The sequence below is a fragment of the Saimiri boliviensis genome, chromosome 6 (assembly GCF_048565385.1).
Source record: "Saimiri boliviensis isolate mSaiBol1 chromosome 6, mSaiBol1.pri, whole genome shotgun sequence".
Lineage (NCBI taxonomy): Eukaryota > Metazoa > Chordata > Mammalia > Primates > Cebidae > Saimiri > Saimiri boliviensis.
Window position 1 is genome coordinate 60,207,327 of NC_133454.1, and position 18,120 is coordinate 60,225,446.

General features: G+C 55.6%; 1 protein-coding gene across 3 annotated transcripts; it reads left to right on the forward strand.

Annotated features, from left to right (window-relative positions):
- The first annotated feature begins 702 nt into the window (after window positions 1-702).
- On the forward strand, window positions 703-17,221 carry ROBO3 (roundabout guidance receptor 3). 3 transcript variants are annotated; one of them, XM_003923553.4, is made up of 28 exons: window positions 703-1,254; window positions 4,312-4,638; window positions 4,955-5,112; window positions 5,520-5,640; window positions 5,737-5,875; window positions 6,174-6,301; window positions 6,578-6,702; window positions 7,911-8,082; window positions 8,406-8,611; window positions 8,832-8,913; window positions 9,220-9,385; window positions 9,593-9,759; window positions 10,242-10,363; window positions 10,552-10,777; window positions 11,001-11,122; window positions 11,388-11,559; window positions 11,711-11,896; window positions 12,589-12,612; window positions 12,697-12,739; window positions 12,944-13,083; window positions 13,358-13,552; window positions 13,720-13,858; window positions 14,023-14,235; window positions 14,677-14,828; window positions 14,950-15,060; window positions 15,272-15,433; window positions 15,908-16,092; window positions 17,046-17,221. In XM_003923553.4, the coding sequence occupies exons 1-28, from the start codon at window positions 1,098-1,100 to the stop codon at window positions 17,055-17,057; spliced, it is 4,152 nt and encodes a 1,383-aa protein (XP_003923602.2). In that variant the 5' UTR covers window positions 703-1,097; the 3' UTR covers window positions 17,058-17,221. The 3 variants fall into 3 exon arrangements, with proteins under 3 accessions (XP_003923602.2, XP_039327328.2, XP_074256880.1); XM_039471394.2 differs by lacking the exons at window positions 703-1,254; window positions 4,312-4,638; window positions 4,955-5,112; window positions 5,520-5,640; window positions 6,174-6,301 and having other exon boundaries at window positions 5,773-5,875; XM_074400779.1 differs by lacking the exons at window positions 703-1,254; window positions 4,312-4,638; window positions 4,955-5,112; ... (12 more) ...; window positions 11,388-11,559; window positions 11,711-11,896 and adding an exon at window positions 11,905-12,029.
- The last annotated feature ends 899 nt before the right edge of the window (window positions 17,222-18,120 follow it).

Below are 18,120 nucleotides of genomic sequence, written 5' to 3' on the forward strand. Positions count from 1 at the left end.
CAAGTAGAAAGAACTCCAGCAAAGTCAGAAGCAGACGCGGACTGGAAGTGGGAGGTGGGAGTGGGGACGCATGGCTTTCTTCTCGCCCCCCAGTAAGGACGACTGTTCGCAGATTTGAACAGCTTTGCAAGAATTTTGTATCAATTCCACATGCTTTTGCAAAAATAATATTATTCTCTTATTCTCTTTGTTTTTGTCCTAGAATCCTTGGTTCCACTTCAGTCTCCTAGGAAACGTAAAACATTTGATAAAAAATGTCAAAGCAGAGTAGTGTAAAAGTATTCAACCCAGTGAGAGTTGCCTGGCTTTCCCTGAGCTTTCAGCCCGCTACGCGAACTCCTAGATTAGGGCGTTTGGAGCAGGACTCCCTGGTCAGGGCGCGCCGCTCCATCCCGTGGCCTCCCGGCTTCAGACCAGAGGACAGAGGGCAGAGAGGTGGACCCGTCATGGAATTCTCTTCCTACTCCCAACTCTTGCTGCAAACCACCCCAGTCTCCTGCGCTTCCGTCGCAAACCCCGATACTTGGGAGGGAATGGAAGGCAGAGCTTTGGCAACAAGGAGCATTGCTTGCGCTTTGCCTCAGTTTCCATAAGGTTCGGGAAAAGAGAGGACAGATTTCTAAAGTCCTAAAGTTGGTGCGACAGAGCCTCATCCCTCATCTTGGGTGCTTCGAGAAAGAAGGGAAAACCTCTCGCCGCCTCCAGAACTGAACGCGGGGCTCGGGGTGCGGGGCGGGGACTCCAACTCGCGCGCTACTCTACTCCGGTCTCCTGCCGGGATAGTGACGGTAGGGGTGGAAATGGGAGGGCAGAGGGAGGCGGATTAATCCCTTAATTACGCCGTGATCGGCGTGGCACCTGCTTTCCGCCTGCCCAGCTCCCAGGAGACTCCAGCACTGGGGGGTGGAGAGAAGGACGAGGGAAGGAGGAGGGCACGAGGAGGCACCGATCGTACCCAGGCGTGCCGGCAGGAGAGCGGCACCGTGGCTGCGGCAGCGCGCAGAGGCTGTGGAGGGGCTTACGGCTCCCAGCCCACGGGTCTCAGACCCAGGGGCTGGGCCCCGAGCCCCCCGCCCCGATCCCGGCTGAGTCGAGCCATGTTGCGCTACTTGCTGAAAACGCTGCTGCAGATGAACTTGTTCGCGGACTCTCTGGCCGGGGACATCTCCAACTCCAGCGAGCTGCTCTTGGGCTTCAACTCCTCTGTGGCGGCGCTCAACCACACCCTGCTGCCCCCCGGGGATCCTCTCAACGGTGAGACCCTGCCTCTGGGGGATAAGGGATCCTGGGATGGGGGTGAGGTGAGAGGGCCGCGTGGAAGGGAGGGAGAAGCGCTCCTGTCCCGAGGCACAGGATTGAGCTGCGCCTCCCAGAGCCTCCCTGGGTCGTGGGGGCTAAGGGATAATTTGGAGCTTCCAGCACCTGAGTGAGGGTACCCGCGGGAGGTCCAGGGCTTGGGAGAAGAGGGCTACCGAGTCTTTTTACACCGCCCCACCCCCCACCCCCAAAAAAACTCCCGCCCGCCCAAGGTGAGAAGAACCGTGGCTGGTGATGGGCAGGAAGTCCGATCGAAGACAGGCCGGGGCCCAGCGCAGGGAGGGCAGAGGTGCGGGCATGGTCGCCCGCCCGCCTCGGCCAAGCGGGGTCACTCGGTGGCCCACCCAGGCAGCAGGTCGTCGGAACCTGAAGTTTCCCAAGAACTCACTTAGGACCAGAAAAAGCCAAAATGCTGAATGTGTTTGCTACGGAGGGGACAGGAGCGACGATCATTTTAAGAAAACTTAGAAGTTTGTCTTTCAGCGGCAGGACTCTCAGCCGGCCCACCCTGGCAGAGCTGCGGCGGGCGGGCGGAGCTGGCGGCGAGGTCGTTACCGCTAATTAGGGTGATTAATAAATGACGGGGACAGCGCGCTCTCCCCTAGCGCAGCCGGGAAGCTGCGGGAGTCCGCAGCCCGGAGCCTGCGGAGAGGCCGGAGCGCGCCCCCTGCAGGCCGCGTCGGGAACCTTCGCTTTCCCGTACGCCTTCGCCTGCGGTCCCTTCCAGGTGCACGCGGTCCCCATCCCTCCGCCTCGACCCACTCGAGATTAGTGACGAGCACTGTGCTGGGGACTCGAAGGCGGAGAGAAAGAAGCCCAGAGCAATTTGTTTGTGTTTATGTGTGGGACACATCAGGTGCTGAGGGAGGAGCCCCAGAGCCTCATTAGCATGGCCGTCAGCTATTCATTAGGCTGCAGTCTAAGCATCTCCTGAGACCGGGAATGGCGGGGGGAAATTCCAGGGAAAGGGCGCCTGCAGCTGTGTCTACAGGAATTAGGGGGAAAGGGCCGGCCAGAAGGGTGTGGTCCGTATGGAAGGAGTGGGGAGAAAGACGATGGGAGATGAGCCCGATTCGCCAACCTCTTGACCCTTCTAGATTCCCAGGAGGTTAAGCACAGACCCCTTTTCGCTGGCACACAGCAGAGTCCCGTTTCTGCTCACCTAGCGCGTTTACAGAGTGTTTTCACCACACGTTGTCTCACCTAAGCTCGAAAACTAAGTGGGGTATGTAAGGAAGGTGTTGGCAGACAAATTTTGCCGCTGAGAAAGCGCATTTATAGAGTGAATGGTGCCCTAACGGTCACAAAAGCATCATGAAGCAAAACGTAGCGATAACAGATCAAAGTTTACTTCCATTCCGCCTGAGGGCTATAGCAAGGGAAAACAAGAATATTGGGGCCTGGTAGAATCCGTTTCAGGTAGCGACTGTAGGAGCCAAGATCAGGTGCATATGCTGGGGAACACAAGCCCTTAATGGCCGAGTAGTGACATTTATCCCCCACGTGCTTTACATACATTGGTCTTATAGCAACCCTATCGTTACTCCCACATCACAAATAAAGAAACGAAGACACAGAGAAGTTAAGTAATGTGCCCAGGTTCTCACAGCTACGAAGGGTCAAAGTCAGAGATTCCAGACCTGGCTAATTCAACACCAACACCTGAGCTCTCAGTCACTCCAGTGTTGCTCACCACGGGGTGTTCCAAAATTGGGAGTGGGATGAGATGGAGGAGAAGAGACTGGTGAAAAGCAGAGATTTCCATTTAGAAGGGAGGATATGGAGAAAATCACTCTCCCAAGTGGGACAGAAATCGATCTTCTTGACTCCAGGCAATTAAAATAAAATCCGCAGGACAGCGCCAGCACAGGCCAGCCGGTCCAGCTTTGTCTACAACGGATCTTCATAGAGGAGGGGCTGGAAATGAAACCCAACCTCACACCTGGGCTGGAAGTGGGAGGTTCCTGAAGATTTTGGAACAGGGTAGGAGGGGCGGGGATAGGGCTAAGGGACAGGGGCCAGAACAGAAGCTTGAAGTGGTCCCTGGTTATTTGACACCAGATTATTCAAGGCTGCAGTGGCACCTACTGGCCGCCACGGGTTACAAATCCACTTTTGTTGGCTGGAGCGGGGCGGAGGCGCTGAGAGGCTCTGGGATCCAAAACAGTGCTGCAGAAGGTGAAACAGGCCGCAATTTGCAGGCCAAGCGACAGGCGAGACAGAATATGTGGATGAACTGATCCGAGTGAACAGGGAAAGTAGAAGAACATCAATCAGAATAACCCATTGGAAACTAAGCGCCTGCCAGGAAAAGGAGCTTTACTAACATTTCTACTGCTATTTGCGTTCAGTTCCTGTGACTTCACAGGACCCCTGAAATGAAGCATGATTATCCGTGATGTCACTAAGAAGGACTTTGTGCCGACTCATAGAATCCAGGTTGACAACCCCTTCTAGTCCCGGCCCTATCACTCACATCTTCCTTTTCATAAGGGATCCCAGGCAGATCCACATTCCGTCCGAATTTTACTGGGCCGGGACCTTGCAGAGGTCGAGAACCAGTTGTTGGCTCCAGTGCACGGTTGATGGTCCTTTACTGAGCACAGACATCTGTGAACCAGTGCAGGTGGGAAAGGGCAGGAGGCTGGGGAGCGGTCTACTCGCCAAGCGGTGGTTCAGCCACTTCCGCTTAAACTTGGCAGGAGAGGAGGTGCAGGTCTTTAGGTAATCCAGAAAGCCAGCCTAGAAGTTTGTGTCCTGATTCCTCTACTAACTCGCCTGTCTGTAGGCATCTTCTTTTGAGACCAAGAACGTGGGACGTCTGCCAATAAGGAGATATTGGAGCCTGCAGAGGGAGAGGGTAGGCAGGTGAGGACTGAGCTCCAGCAGAGAAGCATAGGAGATGGGACGACCAGAGGATTCTCTTTCCCTCTGGAGCCTCAATCTTTCCCCAGTTTCCCGGTCTGAACGCTCTGCACCACCCCCTGCCCCCAGGGTCAAGGGTGGAACCGGAGGACGCTATGCCCCGCATTGTGGAGCAGCCGCCAGATCTGCTGGTCTCTCGAGGCGAGCCCGCCACGTTACCATGCCGCGCGGAGGGCCGGCCCCGACCCAACATTGAGTGGTACAAGAACGGAGCGCGTGTGGCCACTGTGCACGAGGACCCGCGCGCGCACCGCCTGCTGCTGCCCAGCGGCGCCCTCTTCTTCCCGCGCATCGTGCACGGGCGCCGCGCGCGGCCGGACGAAGGCATCTACACTTGTGTGGCTCGCAACTACCTGGGGGCAGCAGCGAGCAGAAACGCCTCGCTGGAAGTGGCAGGTGAGAGTCAGTTGATGGTCAGCTGGTTGCTTCCAGAGCCCGGGAAAGGTGGAAGGGCACCGGGCAATCAGAACCAGAACCAGAACCAGCCCCAGGGACCTCAGCCCACTCAGCATCCTCCTTTGAGATCGCGACCTTTGCTCTCTAATGCCCACACCATGGCCAGAGAAGGAACTGGATCTGACTCCAGGCTGGTATTTTCCCGTCTGGGAACGAATTCCGGTCTGCGGTGGTCAACCCCTTCCCAAGAGAACACTGTCCTGTGTCCTCAGCCAGTTATGTCACTCTACACCCTGCTTATCCCCCCGCCCCCCAGTCCTCCGAGATGATTTCCGGCAGTCTCCTGGGAACGTGGTGGTGGCAGTGGGGGAGCCAGCAGTACTGGAATGCGTGCCTCCTCGCGGCCACCCGGAGCCTTCCGTGTCCTGGAGGAAGGACGGTGCAAGACTCAAGGAAGAGGAGGGAAGGATCACGGTGAGGGGCAGGATTATGGCTCTGGACCCCACGAGGGGAGGGACCATAAGGTAGGGGGTCTGGGAGCAGGCTCAAAGGCTCAGGAAGGCCTGGATCTAAGGGTCTTGGAGGTGACAAGGCTGGAGATTGAGATCAGGGCATTAGCTGACCAGAGATTAAGAGTCAGCTATACAGTAAGGGATAAGGAACATGGAATTGATATTAAAAGGGGGGGGGAGTGGGGCATGATGCTCCAGGAGCTCCCCATCTGATATGTGGGTCAACGTCCTTGGTCTTTATTAGCTTGGTGTGAGGATCAAATAAACTTTATACATATGCATATACACACATATACACCATAGATACTTATATATATATGTATGCCGTGATAGCTGAAAAGGACCAAAGTTGCCATTATTACTCTGCAGATCCGTGGAGGGAAGCTGATGATGTCACATACACTCAAGAGCGATGCAGGGATGTATGTGTGCGTGGCCTCCAACATGGCGGGAGAAAGGGAGAGTGTACCAGCTAAAGTCGTGGTACTGGGTAGGCACAGGGAATTTTGAAGTTATGGGAGCAGGTGGCCTGGAGAGTAAGCAGCTGTGCAGACACCCTGACTGTTCATTCACTACCATTCCATAGAGCGTCCCTCATTCCTGCGCAGACCAGTGAATCAGGTGGTCCTGGCTGATGTGCCTGTGAATTTCCTATGTGAGGTGAAGGGGGATCCCCCACCTCGTCTAAGCTGGCGCAAGGAGGATGGGGAACTACCCACAGGCAGGTGAGAGGCCTCCTTCTGCCTGTAGGATAACCCAACCTGATCAAGAGACTATTCTGCCCTAGAAAACTGGAAAGCAGGCACATTCTCACTTGAGAGCACAGAGAAGTCTGTTCCCTAGAGCCTGTGGCCCCAGTCCTATCCAGTTCCCCACATCCACTGATGGGTCCATGGGTGACCAGCTTCTGCCCCTGCTGGGTCCTGCCTCTCTTTATGTACCCTGACCCTGGTGACTTTCCTGGGGGAGAGAGAAGGGGTCTGTAGCTGTAGCCAACCCAGCCTGGGGTGGGGAGTGGAGCAGGTATGAGATCCGGAGTGACCACAGCCTTTGGATTGGGCATGTGAGTGCCGAAGATGAGGGAACGTACACCTGTGTGGCGGAGAACAGTGTGGGCCGCGCTGAAGCATCTGGCTCCCTCAGTGTTCATGGTGAGGGCTATACTGAGGGCTGCCTGCAGCAGGGATGGTAGGAGGGAAGAAGGAAGATGGCTGGCAGGAGACTGGGGGAGAAAGGGCAGAGCAGGACATGTCAGTGGGATACCTGAGGCTTCTGCAAGGAGTGGGAGGAGAACGCTAAACAGGCTGAGCAGGAAGAGATAGATATCTTAGCTCAAGGTACACTTAAGCTAAGCTGGAGCTTCTCTCTCCTGCTCCCTTCCTAGTTCCTCTGACTCTCTGTTCCTTTATCTCACTTTCCCTTCCCAGTCCCACCCCAGTTGGTGACCCAGCCCCAGGACCAGATGGCAGCTCCTGGAGACAGCGTGGCTTTCCAGTGCGAGACCAAAGGAAACCCCCCACCTGCCATCTTCTGGCAGAAGGAGGGGAGTCAGGTGGGTGGTCATCTTCAAGGAGCTTCCCATCAGCCTTCCTCTGCGGCTCAACCTCCCTTCCTCTGCATTCTGCAAACTTCTCTCTGGGGCTTCTGTTTTATCTTTGGGAGACCCCAGAAACCCTTGCAGATTATTTGAGAGGATTAAATAAGATAATGAATATAAAAGGCCTGGAACACACTGGGACACTTTTTAATAAATGATAATAATACATTTAGGTGGTAGAGAACAGTCCTGGATGGTAAGTTTCTTAGAGAATCTGTTTTGGGCAAGCCTATCATGAAGATGTAGCAAACTCAATTTATTTCACCTCCCTTAGACCCCTTGGGCTTTGGCTTTGGACATACACTGCTCTGGACACAGTATTGAACCAAAGCTGCTCAGGCTAGAAAATTACTTGCTCTTCTATTTATGATAGCCGCAAGGGACTTTCACAAGGGAGCGCTCACAGTCATCCCTTTTGAACCTTGCAAACAAATCTCAGAATCCAGAAGTGGAATGAACATTAACTGAAGTTGCAACATAAATAACTCTCTCTAAAGGAAGGGTGAGAATTTTGCTACTGGAGACAGGATCAGTAAAATAAAATAAGTATTATTAGCTCCACTCTGCTGGAAAACCTGGCAACCTGCTACCTCATTCCAAATCCACAGCCACAATTTTTTTTAACATCTTTTCTAGCACCTGGAACTGTTGCATTCTAATTAGATTCTCACATGAATAAAAGCAGTGATGGTTAGTAGGAGGTGGAACAAGTATTAGTCAGGGTCTCAGCATGGTGCCATTTATCCTGAGACCCAAACCTGCTTCCCTACCTAATCTAATGAAAGCTGTTAAAGCCAGGAAGAAGATGAATGTGTTTACCACAAAGTGTTAAAAGACTTTCATATGATTACTTCATGTGATCTTTATAACTATCCTCTAAGAGTCAAATTTGAGGAAATTTGGGCTCAGACAGGTTAAATAGCTTGTTCAGGGTTTCCCAACTAGGAAGTCACAGAGTTGGGAAATAGACTCTGAAACTGTCTAATAACATTCCCTGATTGTGAATAAACTTAACTACTTTGCCTAAGTTCACATCATTGCTGGAGACAGAGATGAACCAGAATCTTAGAAATTCTCTGGATTTTGAGATGGACAGGAACGAGAACCTCCCCCTGGCCAGCTGCCTGCTCATTCCCTACCCTGGTTCCTTGCTCTGTCCCCAGGTCCTGCTTTTCCCCAGTCAATCACTTCAGCCGACGGGGCGCTTCTCAGTCTCTCCAAGAGGCCAACTCAACATCACTGCGGTGCAGCGTGGGGATGCGGGGTACTACGTGTGCCAGGCTGTCAGTGTGGCTGGCAGCATCCTGGCCAAGGCCCTGCTGGAGGTAAAAGGAGGTACGTGCCCACGGAGATAGATCTGGATCCATGGCTCGGAAGGAAATAATGGCCTAAAGTGATGTGCTTCTCTTGGAGTCTAAATACGATGTCTGCGAGAGGAGGGATGTGTTCTTGAGACATGTCCTTGAAGTTTGGAAACCAGCCGCAGAAACCACTAATAGATGGCTGGTCCTGGGCAGAAACTTCACATGATTCTCAAAGCCCCCTCTGATCACCGGAAGTTTCAGGGGGTGGGGGAGGGAGGGCGAAGGAGCAGAGAATAAGGACAAGTGGCTGGCTGCCTGACCTCCCCTGAGGTGCACAAGTTCTTCCTTTCTCAGCCTCCTTGGATGGGTTGCCTCCTGTCATCCTCCAGGGACCAGCCAATCAGACGCTGGTGCTTGGCTCCTCTGTGTGGCTGCCATGCAGAGTGACTGGTAACCCTCAACCTAGTGTCCAGTGGAAGAAGGATGGGCAGTGGTTGCAGGGGGATGACCTCCACTTAAAGCCAATGGCCAACGGTACCCTGTACATCGCCAACGTGCAGGTGAGTGTCACCCTTGGGGCCCTAGTAACTGAGAATGGCTGCTTTCTCCACGTTCCCTACACAAGTAAGTACCCACTGGGCCTGTAACCCCATCTTTGCCCCTCTGTCATCTCAGAGCTCCTACTGTCCAATGTCTTCCCATCCTTCTGCTACCCGCCTCCACCCCCTCGCTGGACCTTACTCCACTCCCAGTTTGCCAGTGCTCTGCCCTCTCTTACAGGAGATGGACATGGGCTTCTACAGCTGTGTGGCCAGGAGTTCCCTAGGGGAAGCCACATGGAGTGGTGGGCTTAAGATTCGGGGTGAGCTTTTTCTTTGTTCTTTTGTTTTGATAACACCTTCCTCCAAACCTGCTTTGAAAAGTAGTCAATACCTCCTCAAACTCCGGGATTAACTTTTTATCTCAAAATGCCATGGTCATGGTGGTAAGGATGAGGAGGACAGTAGTGGTGCCCACAGGAGGCAGATGTGAGTAGGGGTTGGTATGCTATCGCCCACTCTGACCATCACCACTGCTCAGAGCTCCACATCTCCCCTGGGAAGGAGACAGGTTACACTAGGATCATCCTTTCCCTATCCTTCTACTTAAAGATTATCTCCCACTGCAGAAGATTGGGGAGTATCACCAGACCCCTCTACAGAACCCAGTGCCCCTCCGGGGCCTCCCTCTCAGCCAGTGGTCACTGAGATCACCAAGAACAGCATTACCCTGACCTGGAAGCACAACCCACAGACTGGGGCTGCAGTCACGTCCTATGTGATAGAGGCCTTCAGGTATGGAGAAAGTTTTGAATGTCAACCTGGAGAGTTAAAAGGAGGGGATCCTATGCCCTGAGAGTCTTTGCTATAGTGAGGTGGGGTTCTCCAATACCCTCTCCCAAGGCAAAGACATAATGGTGGTCCACAGAGAGCAGATGACATGGAGTAGACAGGTTGGGAGTTCCTGGCTTAGACAACCCTGTCATCTCCTTCCTGTTGTAGCCAAGCAGCTGGCAACACGTGGCATACTGTGGCAGATAGCGTGCAGCTGGAGACACACACAGTCAGTGGTCTGCAGCCCAATACCATCTACCTGTTTCTGGTTCGAGCAGTGGGATCCTGGGGCCTCAGTGAGCCCAGCCCCGTCTCTGAGCCTGTCCGTACACAGGGTAAGGTCAGAGTCCCTGGGCTCACGGGCATGAAACGTACATCACAGAGCATCCCTCCCCCCAAAACCATGATACCACGGCTGTTCATAAAGTTCTTTCCTGCTATGCCAGGTCTATACTGGTGCCCTGGCCTGGAATAGGAGAACATGTTTGCCTTTCTCATAGAAGAGACAAGGGAGGAAGAAGGCAGGGAAAGGGGAGGAGGGAAGAAGGAAAGAGAGAGAGGTATTCATTCATTTTAGCAGCTTCTGACTTCTGAGCCTGTTAGAGATGAGGGGCTGGGCCTTTAAAGGATGCATGTGTAGTTATGCTAGCTGGACACTGGGCCCATGTCTGGAAGCTATTTCCCTGGCCAGCCCCCTCCTGACTGTGGGTGTGCTCTGGAGTACTAAGTGGAGCAGGGGAGGTAGGACATGAGCACACTCTCAGTCCCATCTCCCTAGCCCTGGCAGCCTCTGCTGAGTGGGTTCTTTGGCCAACAGACAGCAGCCCCTCTAGGCCAGTGGAGGACCCATGGAGAGGCCAGCAGGGACTGGCTGAAGTGGCTGTGCGCATGCAGGAGCCAATCGTCCTGGGACCCCGAACCCTGCAGGTGTCCTGGACTGTGAGTGTGTATGGGGAAGAGCTTCAGGGTGGGGATGATAATGAGGTACATGAGGGCCTCCAAGAGTGAGTATGGGAGAGTGGCAGGTGACTGGCTGCGGAATGGCATGAGAGGACGAGGGGCTGGTCCTGGAGAGCGTGTGTGGCCCCAGCCTCCCCTTCTGGTGTGCCTTGCCCTGTCTCCCACAGGTGGATGGCCCAGTCCAGCTGGTGCAAGGTTTCCGGGTGTATTGGAGGGTAGTGGGCCCTGACGGAGGAAGCTGGACAATGCTGGACCTACAGTCCCCCAGCCAACAAAGTACTGTGCTAAGAGGGCTTCCTCCAGGGGCCCAAATCCAGATCAAGGTGCAAGCCCAAGGCCAGGAGGGGTTGGGGGCTGAAAGCCTCTCTGTGACCAGGAGCATTCCTGAGGAAGGTAAGGAGGGCCACCAAACAGATGGATGGACAAGAGGGAAGAAGGGGTGGGGGTGGAGATGGAGGGGCGATGAAAATTTGCAGGAGAGCAGGGCAAGTGGGTGGGAAGGAGAAATGCCTCTCAGTTCCCTAAGATGTTAGAACAGGGAGGGGAATGTTGAGACAGGAGGGGCAGCTTGCAATGACTATTTGTGTCCTTCTCACCATGCTCCACCCTGGCCCAGCCCCCAGTGGCCCCCCCCAGGGAGTGGCGGTGGCCTTGGGGGGTGATGGCAACAGCAGTATCACTGTGTCCTGGGAACCTCCACTCCCCTCCCAGCAAAATGGGGTCATCACGGAATACCAGGTACAGGGATTGCGAAGGGACTGGATGGGAGGGCCAGCCAAGAGGGAGAGGGAGGACCTAGTGGCTAGAATTAGGGTAGAGGAAATCCTTTATAGGTCCGGCTTTAGGGCTGGGGGTGAGTTTAGGGGAGTGGAGAGAAGTTTCTGAGTATTGCTTCCAGGTCGAATTACATCTGTCTAAGGCTCCTCTACCATTGGAGCCTTAAGTTTCCCGTGAGGCTAAGAATCTCACTTCTGACTCTAAATCCGGGACTCGGCCTCCCCAGATCTGGTGCCTGGGCAATGAGAGCCGCTTCCACCTCAATCGGTCTGCAGCAGGCTGGGCACGCTCCGCGATGCTCCGAGGACTGGTGCCCGGTCTCCTCTATCGAACCCTAGTAGCGGCGGCCACCAGCGCTGGCGTGGGCGTGGCCAGTGCCCCGGTGCTGGTGCAGCTGCGTGAGTCCGCTCGAAACCGCACCACTGGGGATCTTGGCGGGGGCGGGGCAAGACCCCTATTGGGGTAGCTGTGCCTGCGGGGTCGGGAATGACCCTTTCCCAGTTCCAGGGTTTCGCACCCCTCCTCCCCTCATCTCTCTAACCCCCACAGCGTTTCCCCCGGACCTGGAGCCCGAGCTGGAGGTGGGCGCGGGGCTGGCGGAGCGGCTGGCGAGGGTGCTGCGGGAGCCCGCCTTCGTCGCGGGCAGTGGTGCCGCCTGCGGGGCGCTGCTGCTCGGGCTCTGCGCCGCCCTCTACCGGCGCAGGAAACAGCGCAAAGAGCTCAGCCACTACGCGGGTGAGCGCCCGGCCTCGGAGCGGACGGAGCCTGGGCGGAGCCAGGCGGCCGTGGGGAGGGGCAGGGGCTGTGCCGCCGGCGAGTGAGGACCGGGTGGGGAGGAAGGGGTGGCATCTGAAGTTCAGTTTCTCGGGTAGGGGCGGGATACGCGGGACGGCGCGAGGAGCTGCCAAGATTGGGGAGAGGGGCGGGCCAAGACGGGGCGGGATCTGGATCTGGGGAGACGGGTGACGTTGGCCTCTAAGACGCGGCGAGGAGGCCCGGCGATTTCGGGGCAAGTTCCAGGACCGAAAGCCCACTCCCTGGGCGGGGGCGGGGCCTGGCGAGAGGGGGTGTGGCCAGGATCCCAGGCAGTAAATTGTGAGGCAGGGTCTGGATGGAAAGGCGGGGCCCGCTGACAGGAGGCGACCTGAGTTTTGCTACTCCCTAGTAAGGGACGTCTCTGGAGAGATTCTGAGGTGTCTGAGGTCAGTGGTTTTCAATCCTGGTTGGCTGTACATAGGAATCACCTGGGGAGCTTGAGAAAAATGTCTATACCTGAATCCCATCCCCCAGAAATTCTGATGAAATCGGTCCAGGGTGCAGCCTGAGTGGTGGAACTGGGACCGGGGCCGAGGAGTGGACAAGTATAGGGGTATTTCTGACCCTTCTCATTTCCCCTCTTTTTTCTCCCACGGGTTCCTTTCTGGAAGCCTCTTTTGCCTACACACCGGCAGGTAAGCCATCTCTGCCCTAGTGAGGTTCAGATCCCCCCCAGGACAGGCCCTTCTATCACTCATTCTCCTCCTCATCTTCTTCAGTGTCCTTCCCGCACTCGGAGGGCCTCTCTGGAGCCAGTTCCAGGTAATTCTCTTAGCCCATCCCCCCAGGATGACCTCCACCAACAGGCCTTCTTCCGCCCCGCTACCGCCCCAGGTGGGGGGAGCATGGCCACCTCCCACCCCAACACCACCGCCACTGTCCTGCGGCTCCCGAATATCGCCACCTCCCTTCCTTTGATGGCCACTTCAGGCTCTCCGTCCACAACTCCCACCTGCTCTCCCTCAGACCACCCATGGGCCTCGGCCCCGCCCCCTACCCATGGCTGGCAGATTCGTGGCCCCACCCGTCTCGAAGCCCCTCGGCCCAGGAACCCAGAGGAAGCTGCTGCCCCAGCAATCCTGACCCGGAAGACAGATATTACAATGGTGAGGAGTTCTCATTCCCTCACCTGGCTTCAGTGCGCCTCTCCCTATCTACTGGGGCAAACTGAAGGGTGCCCAGGAGCCTGGTCTCTCTGAGGTTGGTCAATCTCTGGGATTGTGAGCTGGGGGAGCCTCTCTGACCTGCCTCCACCCTGGTTTAGGATGTAAGGCTTGTGTTGGGGAAGAAGTTGATCTCGTGGGATCTTATTTGGCCCTCCATTGTTGTCCTCTGTTTTTCTGTCTCTGGCCCCGGGCCTCGCTTCTTTCTCCTCTGCAGAAGCAGGAATCTCCCTGTATCTGGCTCAGACCGCCCGGGGCACGGCCGCCCCTGGAGAGGGTCCTGTCTACAGCACCATTGACCCAGCAGGGGAGGAGCTGCAGACCTTCCATGGGGGCTTCCCTCAACATCCCTCCGGGGATCTGGGCCCCTGGAGCCAATACGCTCCTCCAGAGTGGAGCCAGGGGGACAGTGGTATGAGTCCAACTCCTGAAACCCCGTTTAGCCCTGACCAGGGTAGGGTATCCCCAAAGAGGATCCTCCTCTCTGACCCACTGGCACCTAGCCCAGCACTTCTGACCCATCTCTTCTCTGGCTCTTTCCTGCCTGTTCTCTGGGTGTCCCCATCCTATTCTCTTCAGGAGCCAGGGGAGGCAAAGTGAAGCTTCTGGGGAAACCTGTGCAGATGCCCTCTCTGAACTGGCCAGAAGCCCTGCCCCCACCTCCCCCTTCCTGTGAACTGAGCTGCCTAGAGGGACCTGAGGAGGAGCTGGAGGGCAGGTAGGATGCTCCCTGCTTCGAGGCCCACACACCTACGGCCAGACCAGGGGCTCCTGGAGGGTGCAGAGACACAGGCAGAGGGAGGAAGGGGACAGCAGGAAGGCCAAAGGGAAGGTGTGGAAGCAACTCAGCCCTTCCCTTTTCTCCTGCCTCTTTGCCCCCAGCTCAGAGCAAGAGGAGTGGTGCCCGCCGACATCTGAGAGAAGCCACCTGACAGAGCCCAGCTCTAGTGGAGGGTGCCTGGTCACTCCATCCCGAAGGGAAACTCCCTCTCCCACACCCTCCTATGGACAGCAGTCCACAGCCACTCTTACCCCCTCGCCTCCTGACCCTCCCCAGCCCCCCACTGACATGCCCCATCTCCATCAGATGCCCAGGTAGGGAGGTATATAGGACCTCACTCATTGCAAGCAAGCCCTCTATACATATCTACTCAGCGGATGACTGAATGGGTGGATGGATGGATGGGTGGATGGGTGGATGGGTGGATGGATAGATGGACCGACGGATGGATGGACCTGGGGTACAGAGGTCTCAGGGCTGTGTCAGGTGGAAGTGTAATTTCCAGGGGGCAGGAATATGGAGGCTGGCAAGATCTCTCATGCCCATCAAACTGCCCCTCGCTGGAGTGGTCTGCAAGCTTCCCGAGACACTTCAGATATGGCTCTCCTCATGCTTCTCTAGCTTGGGAAGACTTATGCGCAGATGGGTTGTGTCTTGTTTATCTGTTAGGCTGAGTGTCTAGTGCAGTGCCTGGCACATAATCAGCACTTGGTTTTTGTAGAAGGAACAGTTGCTGAGGCCTCATGTCATTGCAGGAGGGTGCCCCTTGGGCCAACTTCCCCTCTCAGTGTATCCCAGCCCATGCTGGGGAACCATGAAGGGAGGCCTGCTGGCTCAGGTGCTGGCCCTGCAGCCTCGTCGCACCTCAGCCCCAGCCCTGCCCCTAGCACAGCCAGCAGTGCCCCAGGTGAGTCTGTACAACCTCCTTTTTACCCCCCTGCCCCCAGTGCTTGCTTTCCCTTCACCCTTAGACCCCTTTCCTGATCTTTGCCCTTACCCATTCCTCTTCTTGTCTCCTAACTCTACAGGCAGAACCTGGCAGGGGCATGGGGAGATGACTCCCCCACTTCAAGGACCCCGTACTCGAATCCGGAAGAAACCCAAGGCTCTTCCCTACAGGAGGGAGAACAGTCCTGGGGGTGAGGGGACATGCGCCCGGGAGATGGTGACAGTAGTGGTGGGGGGACAGGCAGGAAACCAAGAGTACACTCTGGGGGCTGGAGGAGGGAGCAGGTAAACCCCAATCGTGGGCTGTTCATTGGTAGCCTCCTGGTGCCAGGGAATGCAGGTGAGAGAAAGATTAGTGACAGGAGCAGCAGGAGACTCTGCTGAAAACAGCTCCCTCCCCAGACTTGCCCCCACCACCCTTGCCGCCGCCAGAGGAAGAATCAAGCTGGGCCCTAGGGCTGAGGGCAGCAGGCAGCATGTCCTCCCTGGAGCGGGAGCGCAGTGGGGAGAGGAGAGTGGTGCCAGCAGTGCCCCTGGCGGCCCAGCGGGGGCCCCGCCCAGATGGTAAGCAGGGCCAGGGCAGGCAGAGGGGCTGCTGCCACAGGAGATGGTAAGTCTTGGGACCCAGGGCTGATAGTAGGGCAGACAGCTCAGCCTTCCCTTTAGTTACATTCATGCATTTGATCCACATCAAACTCTCCTGTCTCTATAGTTCTCTCTGAGCACAATCCCCTGAGGTCCCAAATTGTGTCCATTCCCAGGACGGAAGCCCAGATGAGAGGAGTGGGGTCTAGGTGCGCTGTCCCTACTCCCCACAAGTCTCCCTCTGCTTGGAAGCACCCTCACAGTTTTCTGAGCACCTGTTATGTCAAGGCCATGTGCTGGACACTCTGCTGCCCCTCAGCCCCAGGCTGGCTAAGCCCGGTGCCTGCCCTTCGTCTTCTTCCAGCTCTGGGCTTGTGGTCAGGGCAGTAGGGTGGATGACAGGGAAGTTCTACTCCCTGCCTGCACCTGGCTGCCTTCCCTCTTGTGCTGCAGAAGAGGCCTGGCTCCTATACAGCAGACCAAACTTCCTGTCCCGAAGCCAGGGCACCAGCACCTGTTCCACTGCCGGCAGCAACTCTTCCAGGGGCTCCAGCAGCTCTAGGGGCTCCCGGGGCCCTGGCCGGAGCCAGAGTCGGAGCCGGAGCCAGAGCCAAAGGCCTGGACAGAAACGCAGAGAGGTAGGGGCTACAGATTGCAGAAGAATGAGATTAGTGGCCAGGTGCAGTGGCTCATGCCTGTAATCCCAGCACTTTGGGAGGTGGAGGCAGGTGGATCACGAGGTCAGAAGATTGAGACCATCTTGGCTAACACGGTGAAACCTCGTCTCTACTAAAACACAAAAAATTAGCCGGGTATGGTGCATGCCTGCAGTCCCAGCTACTTGGGAGGCTGAGGCAAGGGACTCCCTTGAATCTGGGAGACGGAGGTTGCAGGGACCTGAGATCTTGCCACTGCACTCCAGCCTGGTGACAGAGTGAGACACTGCCTCAAAAAAAAAAAAAAAGAAAAAAAAAAAAGAAAAAAAAAAAAGAAAAAAAAAGAAATGAGGGCAGAGGACTAGGGAAGGGTGGACCAAGCAAGGGGTGATGGAAAATAGGAAGGTAGGAAAGACTTGTGGAGGAGTGTCAAAAAGAGGGGATCGAGAGAGTGAGGGGGAGGGAGGAACCCTGTAGAAGTGACAAGGGGGCTGGGCGTTGCGGCTCACACCTGTAATCCCAGCACTTTGGGAGACCGAGGCAGGCAGATCCCTTGAGCTCAGGAGTTCAAGACTAGCCTGGGCGACATGCTGAAATCCCATTTCTACACAAAATACAAAATTAGCTGATGGTGGCATGCTCCTGTAGTCCCAGCTACTCAGAGGCTTGAGATGAGAGGATCAGGTGAGCCTGGGAGGTCAAGGCTACAGTGAGCCATGATCACACCACTGCTTTCCAGCCTGGGCTACAGAATGAGACCCAGTCTCAAACAACAAACAAACAACAAAAGAAATGAGGGCTGAGGACAAGATGACACATAATAGAGGAGCCTGGGCTCTCCTCCGTAGGAGAACTGGGTTAGGAGAATGCCTGAGCCCCTCCTGGACTTTTTTGCCCTGGGCCAGGAAATGGCATCTCTCTCTCTCTGTCCCTAGGAACCAAGATGACCCTTGCTGGGGCATTGAGAATGTCAGGAGTGCCACGGGGAAGGGAAATAGGCACGTCTCTTCCCTCCCAGCAGTGATGAGTGGGGTTTCTGAAGCCCACTGTTATCCATTATTTCAATTGGCTGAGAAGGCCAAAAGAAAACAATAAAAAGAGTCTGATCAGAGCCCGGGGCCCTGTTTGTCTGGTTCTGTGCAGAAGGTTGGGAAGAAGGGGACTGCAGGGGCCTGTATATGAACACACACTGGTAGCTTCTGCTTCCCTTTCCACTCTGTCAAAAGCACTAAGTTAGGCCAGGCACAATGGCTCACACCTGTAATCCCAGCACTTTAGGAGGCTGAAGCAGGAGGATCACTTGAGCCCAGGAGTTTGAGGCCAGCCTGGGCAATCTAGCAAGACTTTGTGTCCACACACATGCAATAAATAAATAAATAAGCCAGGTACAGTTGTGTGCACCTGTGATCCTAGCTACTTGGGAAGCTGACGCAGTAGGATTGTCTGAACCCAGGTATTGGAGGTTACAGTGAGCTATTGTGCCACCGTACTCCATCCTGGGTGACAGACTGAGACTCTATCGCAAACAAACAAACAAACGCTAGGTGGTGACTGACCTGTCCTGCTTCCTAAAGGAGTAAGAAGCCCACTGTCCCGGAGTTAAACAACCGTAGAGACTTTCCAGTTGCCCAGTAATAAGACACATGTTCCACTTTTGGAAGATCGACCAGGCCCTTCTTTAGTGCCCACCTCTGGGGTTTGTCTACTTTCCCACAAGGAAATACACCTCTCACAAACAATTATCTGGAAAAACTCAAAGAAAGAGGAGTTTATGGGAGAAACCCCAGGCAAGAAGGAAGAACATGCTTCTTCAAACCCTCTGACTCCATCACAGAGGGTAGGTGCAGATGGGCACCTCTTGGTAGGCCCAGATGAGACGGGGTTGATGGGTGCAGAACTGTTAAGACTGCTTTGGTGTTGAATGCTGCGGTCCTTGTCACCTGCTGCCCCGCATCCCGAGTACTCACTGGTGACCTGAGGTTTTGTTCCTTCTTGCTTGCTCTACCCTCA